This window comes from Sturnira hondurensis, unplaced genomic scaffold (genome assembly GCF_014824575.4).
Source record: "Sturnira hondurensis isolate 20B ecotype Veracruz unplaced genomic scaffold, ASM1482457v3 Scaffold0008782, whole genome shotgun sequence".
In the NCBI taxonomy this organism is placed as follows: Eukaryota; Metazoa; Chordata; class Mammalia; order Chiroptera; family Phyllostomidae; genus Sturnira; species Sturnira hondurensis.
In genome coordinates, this window is record NW_028081413.1 from 7,456,182 (window position 1) to 7,476,998 (window position 20,817).

The 20,817-nt window shown below is 46.6% G+C and overlaps 1 protein-coding gene across 1 annotated transcript in view; it reads left to right on the plus strand.

Moving 5' to 3' along the window:
* RYR3 (ryanodine receptor 3) overlaps positions 1-20,817 on the plus strand; it is a 521,285-nt gene that overhangs the window by 469,598 nt on the left and 30,870 nt on the right. Inside the window, exons 70-84 of the mRNA XM_037056141.1 lie at positions 4,425-4,595; positions 4,913-4,972; positions 6,436-6,567; positions 7,014-7,126; positions 9,937-10,033; positions 11,672-11,778; positions 12,182-12,233; positions 13,159-13,215; positions 14,124-14,223; positions 14,373-14,452; positions 15,921-15,997; positions 19,182-19,255; positions 19,512-19,529; positions 19,955-20,035; positions 20,489-20,577. Of these exons, the coding sequence (XP_036912036.1) occupies positions 4,425-4,595; positions 4,913-4,972; positions 6,436-6,567; positions 7,014-7,126; positions 9,937-10,033; positions 11,672-11,778; positions 12,182-12,233; positions 13,159-13,215; positions 14,124-14,223; positions 14,373-14,452; positions 15,921-15,997; positions 19,182-19,255; positions 19,512-19,529; positions 19,955-20,035; positions 20,489-20,577 (1,308 nt within the window). The remainder of the gene's footprint in view (positions 1-4,424; positions 4,596-4,912; positions 4,973-6,435; positions 6,568-7,013; positions 7,127-9,936; positions 10,034-11,671; positions 11,779-12,181; positions 12,234-13,158; positions 13,216-14,123; positions 14,224-14,372; positions 14,453-15,920; positions 15,998-19,181; positions 19,256-19,511; positions 19,530-19,954; positions 20,036-20,488; positions 20,578-20,817) is intronic.

Below are 20,817 nucleotides of genomic sequence, written 5' to 3' on the forward strand. Positions count from 1 at the left end.
AAGGGGATAGTCTTTCTTATTATCAATTGAATTCTTACTGCCGTTGCCTCCATGAAATTAAAAATTCTCCCTACTACCTGATCTGAATGGTGACTAGTCACCTGTGCTTGCTTTTTTAGCTCCACTCTCAATTGCAATCTGGTGTTCTATAAATGAAATTGGCCACAGTGCCCACGGCAGCCTCAGCAGAGGTGTCTGTGCCGGAGTGCTGCAGGCCCGCACACACACCGTGTTTGCCACTGCGAAGGGAAAGGAAGCAGAGAAAAGACGCAGTGGGCCACGCTGCTCATGCTTGGTTAACTGAGGTCAGTTCAGACCTATGACTTTTCTGGAGGCTAAAGCAGATTTTTTTTTTGAGAGCTCATTGTATTATTTTGTTTATATAACACCGGTTTGCAAATATGTTAAGCTAGACATAAGTAAGCTGAGCAACTGTTTTTTAGTTTTGCTTTTAAACTTGTTTTCTGAAAAAATGGCAACAGCTTCGTCAGAGGGCAATGGTAAGTGAGAATGCATTTGACCGGGATTATGGGCCACGAAAGAGATGGGTACAGGAAATACTGGAGGGCCTCGTTGTTTAAGCCGCACCGCCCTGTGAGTGATTTCAGTGTGCCGAAAAAGGACAGGGAGGAGGTCAGGAGGTATCTTTGAGTTTCCTAAGGATGTTCAGGATTATGTGTGTGAGTTTCTTCTTACTCCAACACCCCCTATTGTGCGAGCTCTCTTGCTCTCATTCCCTCTAGCCCTCCACCTTTTTTCATTTTTATTCCTTTTGATCTTCTACTTCTGTAGCTTACGTGCTGTTTCTCAGTCTCCTACCCCCTTTCTCCCTCTGTCCTCTCTCCCTCTTCATGTCTTCATCCATTAAAAATCTGTTTTTTTCTGAAGTTCACATAAAAAGTCATCTGTTTAATCTTAAGCTACTAGGGGAAATGAAACGATTATGAAGGCACAGAAATGTATCAACTTTTGTTCAGAAAATAAAAAACTTTTAGGCACATCTTCAGAAAAGTTTTTCCTGTATTAGCGAAATGCATTGACTGAACCGATCTTAGCAATATGGGAAGAAAAGAATAACATTAGAATTTGTAGGGCATAGGAGCCTTGAGCTCAGGTCTATTCAACCGTCACAGCCCAGGAGGGGAGGGGCTCCACCCTTCAGGCTCTGGGGTGGTCCCGAACCACCTGAGAGGTCCTGGAGTCCTTTTTGTTTGGCAAACTTTCCAGCGTGAGCACACCCATCACCCCTCAGCTTAGGTGTGCCCTCTTTCTTTTTCTTTTTTTAAATGTATTTTTCAATTATAGTTGACATAGAATATTCTATTAGTTTCAGGTATACAGCATAGTAATTAGATTACATATTTCTACAAGCACAGCTCTGCTAGAGGTGATAATGTGGTGGGTGGAAGGAAGAACGAAAATTGTCTTTGGTTAAACAACAGATTGTCCACAGCCCACCCAGGTGAAAGGAGGGAGGGCGGAGGGGAAAGACTTTAGATCTAAAGAGTTCATCAGAAGACCACCTGGGTCTGAGCGTGACGCACTCTGGGGGGCTGACTTTGGCCCCCGAGTGCTGTGCTTGGCCTGGATGTAAGTCCTTATGTAACCTCCATCTCAATCTCCCCTTCACTGGACGTGCCATGTTCAACCAGCTTCTAGAACAGTCAAGTTTCTGTTGTGTTGGCTGAGGAACTGGGGCTAAGAAGCTATGACTAACATGTGATACCTTATGCCTCCGATCCCTGCTTTTACTGACTGACTCTTCTCCTTGTTTTTTTCTTTTGTCTTTCCACACAGGCCATGCAAGTAAAGGTACAGGTCAAATGCATGACGTGTCTTTTCTGTCCTAGTATTAGAGGTGCCGGGCTCTGGCCGCCCTCTGGCCTGTGCTCCCCATGGGGGTGGTGCAGAATGGATTTTCTCAACTGGAGGCTCCCCAGGCTGGCTCCAGGGAAGACAGCTGCCTGTCAAAGAGTCACTGTAGGCCTTGGAACGGGGAAGCTGGGGAAGCCAGCCAAGCCTCACTCTATCCGAGGTCTCCTTGCTGTCTCTGCTCACTTCCCCAGCTGCCCTGTCTGTAGCCAGCACACTAACAGACACACAGGGCTGGTGAACCTGGGGGACACACGCCTCTGCTGTGCCGCGCAGGGTCAGACTCCCATTCGCCCTTCACTCTGTACATTCCTGCCTCTGGTGCAAGGTTCCCAAGACTCAGAGTTTTCCAAGGGCTAGACTCCGGGATTGGAAATCAGCAGATAACCATGAGTTTCTGCACGAAATGTATGGTGGAATAAACCTTGAGATAGTTTCCCAGTGACCCATATGGGTTGTTACTTGGGAGTACTTCTCCCTCTCCTTATCAGTGTGTCTGCTGCCACCGTCCGGAGCCCTCTGCCCTGAGGCACGGGGCAGAGGAAGGGGCCGTGCAGGAGCCGGGTCACACGTAGTTTCCTTCTCAGTCAGCAAGGAAAATGGAGCCATGGACAGACAGCCTTGGGTCTAGATGTTGACTCAGATGCCCGCTTGTTTCGTGACCTTGGAAAAGTCACTTAATTTTCCTGAGCATCGTGTTTCCATTTATAAAAACGACTCATTTCTATCTTGGAGTTTTGGGGAGCATCAGAAATGTTTTATTTTAGTAGCAGGCACATTGGAGTCACATTGTATATGCGCCATTGGCCCACTGAGATTGGTGAGATAAAATAGAGACCGAGCAAGAAATTAGTTAAATTGTGTATCAAATACACATAGTTGCATTTTGCATATTTACTGGATTGTAAAAAGCATATTACTAGTTGCCTTTTACATTTATATGATGTACAGGGTACTTCTTAGCTTATAAACTTCTGTACTTCCTAGTACATAAAACTGGGTCATATCTTTTATGAATGGGCTGAAGCATTTTCAAGGGTAATCTAGGCTACAAATGAGTTTCGCCTTAGCCACATCCTTTAGAATTCTACAGCTGGGATAGAACAAGTAAGGAGCCTTGCAGGCACTCAGGAAATGAGTTAGCACTCTCGTGGTCTTCCTGTGAACAAGCCTTCTGCTGTTCTCTGGAACCCGAGAAGCTGCCCCCTCTTAGCCTCATGTCTTCCTCCTGCTCAGATTTCTCTCTGCCCCTCCCAGTGCTGTCCCGGGTCTGACCTGCCGTTTTGGAGCACCCGGCACAAGGTGGCCCTGAACCAGGAGAATTCTCGGTCAGTGTTTGGCCAGACTGGGTTTTGCCAGTCAGGGGCTTTGCTGTGGTTTCTATGCTATAACCACCAGGATAGAAGAAATCATATCCATTTAAAAAGTATCTGTTAATAATTATGAGCTTCTTTCACGCTTTGAAAGTAAAGAGATCATCCCAAGGCAGTATTAATTCTGACCCTCCCCTTCTCTCAGAAAGGCAATCCTTTCTGAAATGAGCTCTGCTCCAGCCCCTGGTCCCAGGTCCCAGGTCCCAGGTCCCAGACACCACTTCCAGGGGGCAGCACCTGGCCTCCGCCCGCTCCCAGAGCCCTCTGGCTCATTGTAGACACCACAGTGCTGCCACCTCATTGCTGCACACACTCCATGGGTACCTCAGGAAGCAGAGCTTTGGTGAGCACCAGCTGGCTCTGCCTGGTGGTCCCTGATCCAGTTACCCATCCTTCCCACACTTCCAGCAGGTTCCCGGTTAGCTGAGGCAAAGTCCTGCAAGTGAGGTCCCATGTGAAAAGCTTTGAAGCTTTTCACGAAAAGTCTGGTCACTGCAGTGCCTGGTTTCCTTGAACACTCACCATCACCACCATCATGCGTTGTAGACGCTGAGGGTTCTTGGCTGGTTGCCTCAGCACAGTGCATTGGCCCCTTCTCTGAAACCTGCTGCTTCATTGCATGAGCCCTCCCTGAAAGGGATGAGAAAGTGTGAGCCAAAGAGGGGCGGGCTTGGGGAATTCTGGTCTCTCCTAACTTCCCCCCAGCCAGATCCCAAAGCAGCCCTACTGGGGTGACTTGCCTTTTCCTGAGGGAATTTGCACTGTCTCGAGGTAAAGGCTGAGAGGCCCTGCCATGCTCCAAAACAGCAGCTTCACCCTCCAAAACAGAGAAGCGTTCGCTGGTCGCCCCAGCATCAGCATTGTCACTTCTTTCCTGGAGTCATTTGCCAGTTTGCAAATCACTTTTGAAAAAGGCCAGTTTGTTCATTCAGTCCAGAAGTGAGTGAGCAAAGACTGGAGTTGTCCGTCGTATGTGTCTGGTCACGTGGTTCTGTGAGCATGCGCAAAGAAAAGGGCTCTGGGGTTTTTATGGCCACCTGGTTGTCTTTAACACATTCCTTTTACCGTCCTTTGAAATGTACTGCTGGGCCCGACCTGTACTGAGAGGGCTGCCTCCGAGGTGAGGCAGTCCCTTCAGAATCGCTGAGTCCCTCTGTTTCTGTCAACCTCGTCTCCTAGTCTGGAGGGCAGGACCAGGAACGGAAGAAGACCAAGCGGAGGGGAGACTTGTATTCCGTCCAGACCTCCCTCATCGTGGCTGCGCTCAAGAAGATGCTGCCCATTGGCTTGAACATGTGCACCCCAGGAGATCAGGAGCTGATCTCCCTCGCAAAGTCACGGTACAGCTTTGTAAGTTGCCCGGGTTCGGCTGAGCACGTGGGACAGGCAGAGGGACACCCACGTGGTGGGTGCTCAGTCCTCCTTGGGGGTGGAGGGTGGGAGGGGATGAACCGAAACCAAGGTGCGCAGACGCAACACACCCGCCTCTGGAAGCTGGTTTGGGAGTTAGCGTGTTTCCTTGGGAACAGGGCCCCGTAATTTCTCTTCTTTTGTTTTTATAATAGAGTTCCCAGCCAAGTCCCCCTTGGCTGTCCACACCTCCCTGCACCGTACTTTACATTTCTGTAGTGACCTCTAGGGATAACATTTACTTTTTCTTCCCACAGAGAGACACAGACGAAGAAGTGAAGGAACACCTGCGGAACAACCTGCACTTGCAGGAAAAGGTGATGCCGCAGGAAGACGATGAGATCTCACACCGGCTTCCTTCTGGCCGCAGGGGGCCGCCCTCCCGCTTAATGTACTCACAGTCTCCTAAAACAGCCTCGGAGTCCTTGTGTTGAATTGCTGGGGCTAGCTCTCCGCCCCTAATCTTTGTTTTTCTAGCTCTAATTTTTTGTTCTTAGTGGTTACAAAGAGGATGCAAAGAGGCATCCAGTGAAGCCTGCCTTCCCCGTGTCCCCCCCCCCCTTCCCCCCGTGTGAAGGCTCATCCAGCCCCAGCAGGGGGTCAGATCAGGCGGAATTTCCTGCGGTGATGCAGTGAACAGTGAAACGGGAGGCCTGGGGGAAGCCTGGCACCTCCTGCTCAGGAGAGCTGAAACCAAAGCAAATTTGTACCTGAGGTGGTGTGATCAAAGATAAGACAAATTTTGACTTTAAAGGCTATTTGATATTTTTCCAGGACTGCGATTCTGAGCAGCTCTTTACTTGGGTACATTATTCCCTAGGAGGGAGGACTGGGCTGACGCAAATAGCCTCTTCTTCTCATCCCAAACATAGAGGAATGATAGAAAAAATAAAGGGCAGTAAAGCCGGGGAAAGGAGGTAAAAAGAAATCCCAAGCCAGAGAAAAAGAAAAAAAGAAGACACACTAAATCATAGTACTGAGAAGTTGATGCAGCTGAGAAAACCTGTAGAGTTCTCTGTACCAGATACATATTTTAGGGGCTGGAGTTTCTAATAATGTTAGAGGAAGACACCTATGGGACCTAATTACTCATGTTGTGCATAAATTCAGAGCAAGAAACGTACATAAAATTAGCCTTGAACCAGCGAAACGTGTGAATCTCCTGAAACCACTTGGAGAGTCTCCACCCCCTAGAATATGGGCTGAGATGCCAATAAATAGAATTCCTCCTGAAGACAAATTCACACTTAAAAAGTACAAGGTATGAGAGGAAATGCATCACTATTAGCCAGAAAATGCAGCAAAGAGAATAATGCAAGCCTAAGGGATTGCAGAAAGGCATTTAAAATAAGTATGGTTAAAATATTTAAAAAGATAAAGAATCCATAAATCAAGACTTAAGCATTACATTTTGTTAAAGAAGGGGGGAGATGTTATCAAATAAGACCTCATAGAGATTACAAAAATTAAAAAATACTCATTGAAAATAAAAATCCGATTTACGCACTAAAAAACAAGCTAGACATAGCTGAAAAGAGAATTTATGAATTGGAAGATTGCTTTAAGGAATTAGAATGCAGCACAAAGAAGGAAATGGGCTAGAGTGAAAAATTCCTGCATAGCATCTACAGTATTCCAGGAGAAGAAAGTAGAGAAAATAACTGAGAGGCAGTAATAGAAAGAATATAGTCCTGATATCTCTGGGCCCGGGCTAGGAGCGAAAGGCTGTTTCAGTACAGGAGCAATTGGAGATGGCTCATGTGTGTGCTTCAATTACCAGTCTGATGACCCAGCTGTAAAGTGGCAACTGAACCTCTACAAGGATGTTTTGAAGAGTGAAGAACCTTCCAATCCAGAAAAGACAGTGGAGCGTGTGCAAAGAATTTCAGCAGCTGTCTTCCACCTGGAGCAGGTAAGGAGCATATGCCCTGAGTACTGAGGAAGAGAGACCACTTGGCGAATACAAAGCCCCTGTCTCCACTCAGCTCTTAGTGAGAGTGCCCTTGTAAGACAGAAAACAGGAAGCAAGGATCAACGCAGCTCACAGCCTTGTGTTACCTTTGTAGCAAATTCAAGTCTTTTCCCTCTCAATGTTTTGCAATTTTTGTCATTAGCTCAAATGATCTGTTGACAACCCCTCCCTCTCTGTAAAGCTTCTGTTAAGCAATAAGCAGGCAAACACAATTGGGAGAAAAAAGCAAACCTAAAACCTCCACAGACTAAATCATCTACTAATGGGTGCATTTTGCTGACTCGTCGAGAAATCAAAATTCTTGCGGGGTTGAGAAGTCTGGACTACAGGCCACCTTCTGCCACCTTCTCAGCCTGTGCTCACCTCCCCATGTAATCTCTTCTCAGGTGGAGCAGCCTTTGAGGTCCAAGAAGGCAGTCTGGCACAAACTGTTGTCTAAGCAGCGGAAACGGGCCGTGGTGGCCTGTTTCAGGATGGCCCCTCTCTACAACCTGCCCAGGCAAGTATTCTGTCATTTTTCCTCTGGGTGGTGAGCCAGTGATGGGAATTAAGGTATTCTCCCAAGGCTGTGCTCTCTTCTGGCCCCAACACTCATGACCCAAGAGGTAGAAATTGGAGTCCTTCACCCACAGAGTCATTACAGGCTGCCTATAGTAAAATGGCCTGCTGAGGCAATCCAGCAGGAAACCAGGTGAGATTCCGCAGTACCCTATGCCTGTCTCAGCTTACTGTTTTGTACCATGAAGTCAGCCATATACGTACATGGAAGCCCTCTAGATTTACCTACGTGGGACTCTTTGTGAGGATGTAAAGGCACCCTGGAAAAAAGGAACTATTTCCTCAACTACTGCGCTCTAAATTCCATCAACAGATCAAACAATATTTCTCGCTCAGGCACTTGGATGAGAATTAGTATGCTTCCTCAGCAGGTACAGAGATGTAACTTGAGAATCCTCTGCACAGTGTATTTGCCTTCAAGATGAAGAAAGGGCACTGTCCCAAGAGGCTAGTCACAGACATGATACCTTTATCTGGGTGTTTAGTCCATATTCTGAAGTCTAACATACATGAGGGCTTTTCTGGAATGTGTCTGAACACGTGTGTGAACATGTGTGCTGGCTCTCAGCACAGATCTGGCCAGCACTGAGACTGTCACTGTGGTGTGGCAGCAGTCCCTCCTCCAGTAATTTCGGGGTTGGTGAGGTTAGGTCTGTGATCAATGAACAAAGTGGTAAATGAGTCTCAGCTTCTGCTTCACCAACTTTCAGATCAATAGAAGCATCCTTACTAGGTCAGGAAAAATAAACTCACTTGGACAAGTATATTCTGAATCATGTGAAAATAAATGTAGGTTTTTTGTTGTTTGGAATATCAGAGCAAGGACCATTCCTATGCTTCACATTTTGCTTACGTCAAATGGTGCACCTCCGCCATCATTTGTCCAGAGTGTCCTGAGCCAGCTGGCTGAGCTTCCCTAGTCAGGAGCTTTGGAAATGGTGGAGAATCATGTCCTCTGAGACACACATACATGCTTCTCTTGAGAAAACAGACTCGTGTCTTTGGAAGGGGATCAGGCACCACAGAATCAGGCCGAATTCATTAATAAAAAGCTGAAAAATTAAGTCAAGCTGTCATGGGCACAAAGGCTGCTGAAGTTCTGGCCAAAAAGAAAAAAAAATTCATAGCCCAGTAGAAAGCACAACAACGCATAGGGTTTCTGTCTGTTTTCCAGACGTGATGAAACATCAGAAGGCATTCACGTTCCCCTCTGGGAGAGATTTGTGCCTCATGTGGTGCTAATTTGGCCTCCAGAACTGCTCCGTTCTGAGTACATGTCTCTGGCACCAACTAGGCAGAAATTCCATCTCTTAAAAACAAGCCTTTTTTTTTTCTTCCTAAATCCACTGAAAATGTTAGTACCACCCTTTCATATTTTGATTGATCCTTCAGCAACTCTACCCTTGTGTGGGTAACAGTAAGTTCAGGAATTCACTATGTCCTTGAAGAAACGTGGTCATCCCCTAGCCCAGCTGTTTTGGAGGGTTGCCCTGGATTTCCCGCTAGCATGGAGGACAGTAAGGAGATTTCATAACTGCAACAGCAGAAACTATCTCAGGAGCTGATGGGGGAGCCCACACCTCTTTTCCATGTTTCAATCATGTAAACTGCATGGAATCTTCCAAACTGGAGGGCTAAAGGGATTGATTTTATTATGTGGAAACTGTTTCTCTGATGTTAGTTTTTAAAAGAAAACCTGTATGCTTTTCCCCAGACACAAAAATAACAATTTCTTCCTGAGCACCTTTCAACGGGTTTGGCTGGAAAAGGTTAATGAAAAAACTCAGTATGACAGGCTTATACCCATTTTAATGGTAATGTAACCTGTGGAGGGACCTGCTCATTCTTTGCACACTCCTCCTTTCTTGACCATGATTTAACATTACCATAGAGACATAAATTTGTACAATTTTTAAAAAGCAACTCTGATTGGTCAGATCTTAAAGAAAGATAGCAAGTTGGCTGTGTTCTGCCAGAAACCATGACCAGGTCTTGATGACTCTGGTCTTGACTGTCTTCTTTTCTTTCCTTCCGCCTCACTACTCTTTTCACATTTGGGAGCCAATTACCTGCTGCTCACTGGACTGGATTCCCAGAAGTCAGTCCGGCTTCTGGGGAGCCGGTGGCTGTGCCAGGTAGTCCGTGTTTCCAGGCCCCAGGGCCACAGCTGGAGCCCCCGAGGCAGCAGGAGTTATGCTAAGGAGCACAGCTCACCCAAGCCTTCCCAAGGCTTGACTTCCTAAGTCCAGGCTGGAGCACCTTGCAGCTGTGGCTCCTTCGAGGCCCGTGAAGAAGCTGAGCTTGGCTCTTTTCAGTATATCTGAGACTAACCCACTCGCCACCAGCATGATTTGGACTGGATTACCTGGAGATGTGATCTACAAAGAGGAATGGTCACATTGCCATATTAAACAAATACCTCTGGACTGTGCCTTGGACTGATGAATTATTTCTCATTAGAGGGGAAATGTGATAAGGACCTTGGGAGACCAGAGTGGGATTGTGGTCACCTCCAGGTCTTTCTCCGACCACTGTCAGTCTAGAAGGTGACCCAGACATCCAGGAAGCACTATGTTAGAGGCTTCTGGTTTTTTGAAATAAGTGCTATGGTGTGCTAGAGGCTACCCTGACCAATCAGAAGATAAGAATTGTACAAAAGTCTGTTCTGCTTACTAACTGTTAACCACCCCCAGACTAAAATAAGGTGTCCCATGGATCCCTCCTGACCTCACTCTCACCCCTTCCGCTCAGGCACCGCTCTATTAACCTCTTCCTCCATGGCTATCAGAGATTTTGGATAGAAACAGAGGAGTGTTCCTTTGAAGAGAGACTAGTACAGGATTTGGCTGTAAGTACAGACTCAACTGGGAGCAGATATGAGTGTGAATGAATTTGATTTTTGTATTCATGTGTGTGCATTATAACAGTTAAAGATTCACAAAAATCAAGTGTGTAAATTTGAAAGAAACTAACAGCATAAATTATCGGGGGAAGCCCTGCTAATGGTTGTTAAGAGCCAGAGGATGAATTTCACTTGGAGGTGCTGTTATCATCCTCATCGTCATTATTAACAACTAATATTTCTTGGGATGCACAGCCGCACCGTGGAAACCTGATGCTGTTAAGTTGGGAGCACCAATGCTGGCAGGAGGCCGCCCCGCCCTGGTCTAGGCCCCGCAGTTGTGGTCATAGCTCAGCTTTAGGAAAGGCACATCTAAACCCCCTTCCTGCATCTCACATTTCTGTATTTGACCCTCAGAAAACTTGTCATGCCCCGTTTCTCTCTAATGGACTTCATGCTGAAAACGTCTTACAATGACATGCAAGGGGAGGAAGCTGGCGGTGTCAGACCATAGAGCTTCATCCCAGCTCAGGAAGAAAACCAACCCTTGTGTCCTCTGGCCAACCCATGGTTAATGTTTGTTTGTTTGTGTATGTGTGTGTTTGCTTTTCTTTATTTCTCTTTCTCATTTTTCTCTTGTCCACTAGTCTTGCCCTGTGTTTCCCATATTCACCATTTCTCACATTTCTTTCTCTCTTTATCCTTCCCTGTCTCCTTCTGTTTCTCTTCCTCCGCTCATCTCTTTTTCTCTTTTCTCCCCTACTTTTCCTCCGTTTGTTTTTATGGCCTTCATTGATTTTAGTGAGTGCTTGTCAGTGAGAAAGGCAGTTCCTTGGTTTTCCTAGTCTCTTGATTAGTATGAAGTTGATAATGAGCATTGTTTCAGCCATCCACTTCTTCAGAACCTCTCACACACCCTGTGCACTTCTCACCATTTTACTGGGTACGGTCCACCCTGCTGGCCGTGCTCCAAAGCTCACGTTTACCTCTGGCACCAGCTGCTATCTCCCTTTCTGTAAAAGGACATCGAGAAAAGACTCAGTAAGAGGAGAAACAGTAAGGCCTGCAACTCCAGGATGTCATCTTTCAGGAAAAACAAGATTTTTAGAATCAGGAGTGAGGTTAGAAAAGAGAAATGTTTATCTGGGTTCAGTCTAGAACAGTATTAGCTCCCCAAAGGCCCCAGTGCTTTGTAACTCTTGCCCCATCCTTACCTCCAGCCCAGTTCTCCAAGAGAAGTGCCAGGTGTGGGCCAAGAGACCCAGCCCTTTGGGTGCCTCTCCAGGGCTTCCCTCCTGAACGCGGGTGCCCACAGCTTGCATGAGAGTTCTGCTGACTGGGGTCTGGCGCTCCTCCCTGGGGGCAGGCTTTGGCTTTTCCTTTCATTTTGTTTTACCCCAGAATTGGAATGTTTCTTTGGTTGGCTGAAAAAAATAGATACATTTACATGCCAAACCTTGCATCCTTCGGGCTTCTGTCCTGAAATAAATATGTAAGTGATAAAGAAATAAGTGATGAATGACTCTTTGTGCTTTCAGTCCGATGCGCTCTGCGCCTTGCGCTTCACCGTCTCTCTGTTCGCATGCAGTTGTGTGGCACGTGCTGAAATCCATGCCTAAAACCTGTCTGCATTGGTTTGTGTAGCAGTCTCCCAAGGCGGAGGAGCAGGAGGAGGAGGAGACGGAAAGGCATCCAGACCCACTTCACCAGATCATTCTCCATTTTAGCCGCAATGCCCTCACGGAGAGGAGGTCAGCCGCATCAGAGCGTCCTGCTTCTCTGGGCCCCAGGCGTGGTTGTGTCCCTGAGGCAGGGCCAGCAGAGGGGATGCCAGATTGGAGCAGCCCTCCTCACCGCCCTCATGTTGGCCATCAAGATACATCTAGGGAGGCTCCATAAGCCACAGCCCTCTCATCATAACACTGGACACTGGGTCTGTAGATTAAGCAGCCAGAAACTGTAACCTTCATCCCTGAATTACCCGTCAAGCCAGTGCTAATTCAGACTTTCAGGGTGGTTTCTAAGAATCAGGGTGTGGGGTAGGGGTTTTCTAGGTAAATTCACTAGGACCTGTTATTGAAGATTCATGTGGCTCTCAGTCTTTTCTGCTGGGCCTTGAAGGCCACCTGCTAATAATTCCTTTATTCTTTCCAGCAAACTGGAAGATGACCCTTTGTACACCTCCTATTCCAGCATGATGGCCAAGGTATGTCCGGGTTTACTGCCTTTTGCCTTGGTTGTCTGTCTTCCTCTGACCTCTTCAGGCCCCAGACACTGGCAGGGTGAGCAGCAGGCCCAGGACTTGGTCACAATGTGAGCTCCAGGCATCGCACAATTCATGTGCCGTGCGGGGGGACATTAGCAAGCCTCTCTACCCTCCCCCTAAGAAAAACCTGAACCTTTGCAGAAACAGTGGGCAATGTTGGCTAGACTCACAGGCAATTCTAAGCCAGCTCTACAGGGCTCAGACATGCAGCCTGCCCTTGCATTCCCCCCCAGCGTTCAGAACACCTTCAACTTTTCAAACACACCTGTAGGCGAAGGAAATTACATTTGGAAACAGACTCAGAAACTAGAGGGTGATCTTAGTGTCCACAAAGAGGCAGTGTGGCCAGAGACGTTGTTTCTATGTCACGTAGAGGGGCGGTGGCCTCCTGAGTGCTAAGTGGCTAAGGGACCCGCTCCTCCTCAAGTGGGAAACCTCCATGTCAGGCAGAAAGCGGGATGTGTTGGGGTACGGAGCACCTGTTCCCTTACCAGCTGTACCACAGGGTCACGGAGGGAAGGGGCGCTTTGGGATTAACAACCTACATGCCTCTGATCTCCTCCTGTCTCTCAGTTTACACTAGAACTTTCCCAGGTAGAACAGTTCAGGCTTAAACCAGATAGGTCCTCATCGTGTGATCTCTGCATTCCCATTTCTCATTTTGGAGCCTCTTGGTGACTGCAAAGATGGTGTTTCAGGTGGAACATTGCCCTGTGGTGGTCAGAGTTTTCCTGGTTTTACAAAGAGCTAAGGTCCTGTGGTGCCTGTGAATTGCATCCTGTCCCCGCTGCACAGTGGAACAGAGTCTTGTTTATCGGTTTCACCTTTGATTGTCTGTTTCCTTTCCCTGTTCCATGGAATCCAGAGTTGTCGGGATGGGGAGAATGAAGAAGAAGATGAAGACAAGGAAAAAACATTTGAAGTAAGTTTTCACTAAGGTTGAAGACAGGGCCACCCTCCAACGCCAGTTGGTGGGGACTTCAGAAGCAGCAGCTGGCATTAGCCATGTGGCTCACCCACTGTGGGTATCTGGTAGCAAACACACAAGTGCTTGGGCATAGCACGCACATTAGCTGTGGTTCTATTGTCTGTCTGTCTGTCTGCCTGATGAAAGGTAGCAGGCAGCCAGTCAGTCAGCAAACCATCCCACTAGGTTTGTTCTTCTGGGAAACTTTATACTTGTACCAAGCATGGTAGTAACAGAGGCCACAGAAGGACAGATTCACACATCCAGAAATGACATTCAGAGCAGTGGAGACACTGGGATGGTTTTGCCCTACTGACCTGACAGTGTAATCATAGCAGTTTTTATTCTGAGGCAGTGCAGGCCCCTACATCTCCCAAGATAAAGCCGTATTAGTTGACTCGTACTTTTATAGACAAAGTAACAACAGTAAAGATACATGAATGTAACTACAGTTCTGGAGAGCCTTCACAGTCTAGTGCCCGATCTCAGGCAGAGTCTCTGTAAACTGCAGTCTGCACATTCCAGATAAGAGGGCGTGTCGGTCACACAGGTTACTTCAGCCGGCCACTCGGCAGGAATAACCTCTCCTTGTATGACAGCGTTGAAAACAAACACATTTGAATCTGGGGTCACATCCTATAATTCTGGTATCAAAGAGGAATGGACTGCGTGGCCTTTGATATGAAAAGTGGAAAATTAATCATGAAAATATGAGTGAATTGTGGGTGGACAGTTTCAAAAGCTGAGTAGCATCTGAAAATAAACTTCTGACATTTTCTCCATGGGTCACCTTCCTTAGGCAAGTAAAGATTATCCCTCTCAACTTACCTCACCACAGTGAATTCCCTGTGTACTTTTTTCAGGAAAAAGAGATGGAAAAGCAGAAAACCCTGTACCAGCAAGCTCGGCTGCACGAGCGCGGGGCTGCAGAGATGGTCCTTCAGATGATCAGCGCCAGCAAAGGTGGTTTCCGTGGTTTCTGGATGGGCCCCTGTAACCCCACAGAGGGCTCCCACTGTGCAGTGGAGTCATGATTAAAGAGTCCTGGTAAAGCCCAGCAGGCGTGATTTGCCCTCTTGCCCTGGTGATTCAGTTGAATTTCACCACGACAGGTGAGATGAGCCCCATGGTGGTTGAGACTCTGAAGCTGGGGATCGCCATTCTGAATGGAGGCAACGCAGGTGTGCAGCAGGTAATGGGGACTCCCCAGAGGTGGAGCAGACTTCCTGGGGTCTTCCCATTTGACAACTGTCACACTTCCGGGAAGAGGTGCTGACTCTGCTGCAGAGGGGACCATCCAGAGCCACCTTTGCTGCTGTTTGTCCTTGGAGGCCAGTTATGTTGTAGTAGCTGGGAACATAAATAAAACCTGGTGGGGGTTGACAGACAGATGTATACCTCATCCAGAGGGTTTATGCAGGTTTAAAAAAGAAGAACATTTTGTTTTTTCACCACTAGGTGACTTTTCACCATTAGCTGAATTTTTTAGCACAATTATGCTCTAGAGGAAGTTTTGTAAGCCTTAAATTTTTTACTTCAACTTCTCATTTGATTAGCTGCCTTATTGTGAGCAAGGAGCCTGATCAGTTAAGTGGAGTTCCTAGTCCCACACACCTGTTGTTCACTCATTCATGCAACACCTGTATAGTGATGACTGGTGAAGCCCCAAAGCCAGCCAGGCTCTGTTCTGGGGGTGGAGGATGTAGCAGTGTGAAGTGCGAACAAGAGACAAACCAAAACACAAACCCTGCCACCACGCAGTAATTGGGAACACAGAAGCATGGGGCAGAGTGCCTGGCACATGGGATTCATTCAGCAACCTGAATCGGAAGTGGCTGCGGAAGACAGGGATGCTCCGCTGTCTCCTGGGCACTCAGGCTCTGCCTAGAAGCCTCTGTGTGCAGCAGAAAGTGACATTTCAAATACTTTTGGCATTTGTGAGGCTTATATCTCAGGCTTTTGAGAATCTCCAAACTCATAACTACTGTTATTGACTATAATCTTCCCAAGCCTTTATTCATCCCAAACAAATTTCATGAAGAACTACCATTTTCTAAGACACCCCTCACTGTCTGTTCTCTTCCATCACCAAACTCCATCAGCTGATTTTTCTTGAAGGGCCTTTAAAAAAAAAAATTTTTGCTAGGCCAGACAAAGTTCCTGCCTTCCCAGTAGCCGAGAACAGAGGGAACAAAGTCCAACTGTGGAAGAGATACTGAGCTCTCAATGAGGCTCGGAGCTGGCTGAGCTCCTTGCTTCAGCGTGTCGGACTTGTTCGGATCACACCTCAGCTACCATGAGCGTTACTAAATATCGGTCTTGCTGTTCATTCCCTGTAGGAGAGAGTTCAAACCGTGAATCCATGAATGTGAAAGATCTACTGTGCTGCCCTAGTGGAAACACCCGTGGGCCTTTATAAAATAAAATGCGTCCATCCTAAATGATTCAGGCTCTGTCAGTAGAGGGTGGGGCTCAGACGCATGGCAGGTTCAAGTCCACAGGTGGTTCTGATGCTTGCCCGGCGTTCCAACCCCCACCTGGATCTGACTCAGTGCGCCTGCTTGGCTAGTACTGTGCCATTTCTCCATTGCAGGTAGGAGGGTTGGAACTTGGGGCATTGTTTCCATTGTTTTTCCCTTTAAAATGTGTCTCCCTTACAGAAAATGTTAGATTACCTAAAGGAGAAAAAGGATGCTGGATTCTTTCAGAGCCTTTCTGGTCTAATGCAATCTTGCAGGTAAATATGGGAAAACCACCCACAGCATTTTTAAAACTCTTCAGTATTCAAGGGAAGGGGGAATGGGGTGGGGGTGACCTCAAATACCCTGGCTTATCATGGAATTATTGAGAGAGGTCTCACTACTTTCGAAAGGGAAGAGGATGAATGGGCATTGTTCCCCCAGCTTTCAGGGTGACTTTCAAACAGCACTTAGAAAGGGCATGTCGTCTCCATTAGACATGCACANGGGTTACTAAATATCGGTCTTGCTGTTCATTCCCAGTAGGAGAGAGTTCAAACCGTGAATCCATGAATGTGAAAGATCTACTGTGCTGCCCTAGTGGAAACACCCGTGGGCCTTTATAAAATAAAATGCATCCATCCTAAATGATTCAGGCTCTGTCAGTAGAGGGTGGGGCTCAGACGCATGGCAGGTTCAAGTCCACAGGTGGTTCTGATGCTTGCCTGGCGTTCCAACCCCCACCTGGATCTGACTCAGTGCGCCTGCTTGGCTAGTACTGTGCCATTTCTCCATTGCAGGTAGGAGGGTTGGAACTTGGGGCATTGTTTCCATTGTTTTTCCCTTTAAAATGTGTCTCCCTTACAGAAAATGTTAGATTACCTAAAGGAGAAAAAGGATGCTGGATTCTTTCAGAGCCTTTCTGGTCTAATGCAATCTTGCAGGTAAATATGGGAAAACCACCCACAGCATTTTTAAAACTCTTCAGTATTCAAGGGAAGGGGGAATGGGGTGGGGGTGACCTCAAATACCCTGGCTTATCATGGAATTATTGAGAGAGGTCTCACTACTTTCGAAAGGGAAGAGGATGAATGGGCATTGTTCCCCCAGCTTTCAGGGTGACTTTCAAACAGCACTTAGAAAGGGCATGTCGTCTCCATTAGACATGCACACGTGTGCACACACGCACACACGCACACACCTGTTTGGCTTTCTCATCCCCCTTGCCCCCTTTTTTGTTATGTTGTTATCCTCAGAAATGAGTGTGAGTTTCTCCTAAACATATATGCTCGTAAAAGTCAAGCCAGAAAAGAATGGAGAGAAGAGGAATCCCTCACTATGACTCAGGGCTATGTGTTTCATTAGGCATTTTGTTAATCTTTTGCCTTAACTGGTCTTTGAGCCTATTTGAGTAGATATTTGGTAGGTACATGTTATGACAGAGGAACATCCTAACATGGGAATATTTTGGCGTAGCCTTAAAAACAAAGCGTCAAACTTTCTGTTTTTACTACCAAGTTGTGTAAGCCTTCCCTCACGACTGAACCTCTGACACATGAACAATTTGTAACAAAAAATCAGATTATCATACTTACTTATTTCAGAAATGAGCCAGAAATCTAAGAAAAAAGCATCAGCCTGTTGTCCAATATTCACGTATATTTTCGAACAGTCTGCAGCTCACTTTAAGAGGATTCGAAGTTGTTTGAATCCTTTTGCCTACTAGCTCATTTGCCTCCAATTAATATTCTTTAAGGTGGAACATTAGGTTTTCCATTAAAAAATTTGGGAGATGAACAGCCTTCATCTTGATGGACTTCATGATTTTACTAACCTTATTTGATTGGGTAGGCGTTGTGCCCGGGGCTGGAGGGAGCATATTTGAGCTGCAGTACAATCCCCAGTTCTTACCCGCATTCCTCCTCCTCACTAACAGCCAGTGCCTTTATTATATCTTTTAGAAAGAAAATGTAATACTGCAGACCTGACTCAGTGAGGGTAAAGTCACACATGTGGACTAAGATGACAAAAATCAAGGCAGCTCAGTCCCATATTGCTCATAAAATTCTCAGTTAAACCCCTAAGAGGTCTCTTGGTGGTCAGCAGTACGTAATGTTGCTGAACTCGTTTCTAATGATGGCTCAGAAAAACAGGTGACATGCCCTTACAGGCCAACTGAGTTTGTAACAGAAGTTGTAAGGTATTTTAGTAGCTTTATGCTGATTATAAAAATAGTACTTATTTGTAAAACATTTACGCATTACATAAATTAAAGCTTTTTGAAATGGGAGTTTTGCGATGGAGCGGGGGTCAGAAATGTGTGTGGCTAGACCATCTGCTGAACCGGAGCGGCAGCTGAAGAGTTGTGTCCACACACGTCTGGTCCGTGTTGTCCTCCCTTGATGGCAGAACCAGAGTAAACAGGTAGTTTTGTGTTGTTGAATAAATCCTTTTTACAGCAGAACCAGCAAGGTGTTAGTAGGGATTTTCCCTGATTTCTCTTTAAAATTCATCTAACTTGCAGAATGTTTATGACTCCCTCAAAGGGCAAAAGAGGTACTGGATTTTTGTCTAACGTCTTTCCAAGCTGATGGTCATTTCCTTTGCCCAGTGGTGAAAGGAAGGAAAGGTTTTGTAGAACCTTAACAGATTCTGCCACAAGTTTCCCCGAGAGCTATGTTCTTGTGAGACTTATGTTCTTTGAAACTTTTCATATTGGGAGCTAGAGTTTGTTACAGAAATAGAATGAGCCCCAGTTGGAAATGATATGATCATAGTGTCCTCACTATTAAGCTTTGAGATCCTACAAGGGTTCTAAGTAGAATCTGTACATAGAATTTAGTGATGGCTGTGACCAGGCAGGCGGGGACAGTGGGGAGAGAAATGAAGGCCAACTTGTCAAAGGTTCGGAAACACGATTGCCTCAGGAAAGCTTAATCTCACCTACTGTTTGGCTCCTGAGTGACACAAGAACCCTGAAAGGGTGTGGCTCTCTGAAATTCAGAAATGTGTAGCGTTCTCTATCAGTATTCATCCTAAGCTCTAAAAGCCACAATTCCTTATGATCCTCGGAGAATGTAGGCAAACATGGGCCGTGAATATTAATTAGTGCAGTTTAAAGTAAACTTTCCCTTGAAAATCTTAAAGACAAATGGTTCCTTCTTTATTTGGAAAGCCTCTCTAAATCTTCATCCCTAAGAAAGGACTCACACTGGACCAACGACGATAGCCACCATCGGTGTTTCTGCCCCATTCTGCCATGCGACCAGGCCCATGAGCTCCAAGACTCCTTGGACAACACTGCCTGGCACAAAAGCTGCGAGACTGAAACACACTGTGATGCATTAGTGTGTTTATGATGCTACAAGGACAGGATATTCTTAGTCCGTGGGTACATTGACGTTAGCAATCCGTTCCCCAGTGTGCGCAACCCTGAACCTTGTTTTCTTTTGTCTGTTCAAGTGTCCTTGATTTGAATGCATTTGAGAGGCAGAATAAAGCTGAAGGCCTGGGCATGGTTACTGAGGAAGGAACACGTAAGTAACTAATGAATGTGAAGGCCACTCTCCTCCTGACAAAAAAAAAATCTTAATTATATCTGATTAGAGGCCCTGTTCACTGTTCCTAATCCTCAAGGACTTGCTCCACGTCAGCAAAATATTTCCATCAGCAACTTTGATAAAGCCAGCATCCAGGCTGGATGTGTTCAAAGAACCAGTCTTAGCTAAAGACAGTTTAGTGTGGTGTTGGTGGTCTTCTTACCTGTCCTCTCTGTTTTTCTCTTATCACCAGTCATTGTTCGAGAGCGTGGTAAGTCTGAGTTGCTGGCCCGAGTTCCTACCACATGTGAGTCCTGAGGGATCTGATTTAACTGTCCCAGCTCCGACCCCTTTTAGGCTTGGAGGTTGCATGTCAAGTTGAACTCGGCAGTTTGACGTTTCATTAAACAAGAGTCTTCCGTCTGGAAAGCATGGGTTTTGGTCTGTGAACCATTACTGCCCCTAGCCTGATTGTTTGCCTTACAAATGTGCCCTGCAGCCCAATATTTTAGCTTTGTTTTGGTCATTGTGTTGTGCAGCCTTGGCTCTGGGTTAATCGGGTCAAACAGTTTTCATCCAGAGTTTCCCTCCGAACCATTCTGGCACAGCTTCTTCAGCATTTTTGCAGTCATTGGCATTGGAAGGTGTTCTGTGTTTAGAAGCAAACAATGTTCACCAGTGTCCTCTGTTTTCAAGGTGAAAAAGTGCTCCAGAATGATGAGTTCACACGAGATCTCTTTAGATTCCTACAGTTACTTTGTGAAGGACATAACAGTGGTAAGTGGAACAGATTAATTCATCAAGGGAAATCAGCATTCAAGTGCAAAATTATTCAGTTCAGGAAGCCACATTGAGTGCAACCAGCTGGTGACTTGAGGACAACAGTTAATCCATTCGTCAATGAGAAACCCTATATAAAATAACCTTTAACTCAGGGCCAACATTGTTTAGTACCACCCAGGCTAAGCTGCTTCCAGAATCTTCAAGGGGTCAAACTGAACACCAAGCCCTTCTGTCAAGTCCCTCAAGGTCCATTAGGTCCAGTTTCTGGTATCCCCAAAGTGGGAGGGCTCAGGTCAGAGCTCTGTCCGGCAGGGTCCACCAAGACCCGACCAGGGTGGCCCTGTGTGGTTTTTCCCATGGTATACTTTCCCGAGTTTAGCTGAGAGAGCGTGACTGGACCCCTAGGCACGGCAGGCATGGGCTCTGACCCAGCCCTGGTGTTGTCAGACTTTCAGAACTTCCTGCGGACTCAGATGGGGAACACCACCACCGTGAACATCATCATCAGCACCGTGGACTACCTTCTGCGTCTTCAGGTGAGCGGGCCTTGCGTGGCGGCGGGTCTCAGATGCACTTCCGACAGCTAAAGGCAGCTGGTTACACAGTCAGGGAGGCCCGGGTGGTAATCAATTCCCGGTAAGGCAGCATTGTAGCTATGTCCACACAATTATAGGAAGTCAAATGCAGTAAGTCCCCAATGGCATCAGAGGTTCTACGACTTTAAGTCTGAAATGATGTATAATGAAACCAGTATTGCCAGAGGCTAACCGATGTAA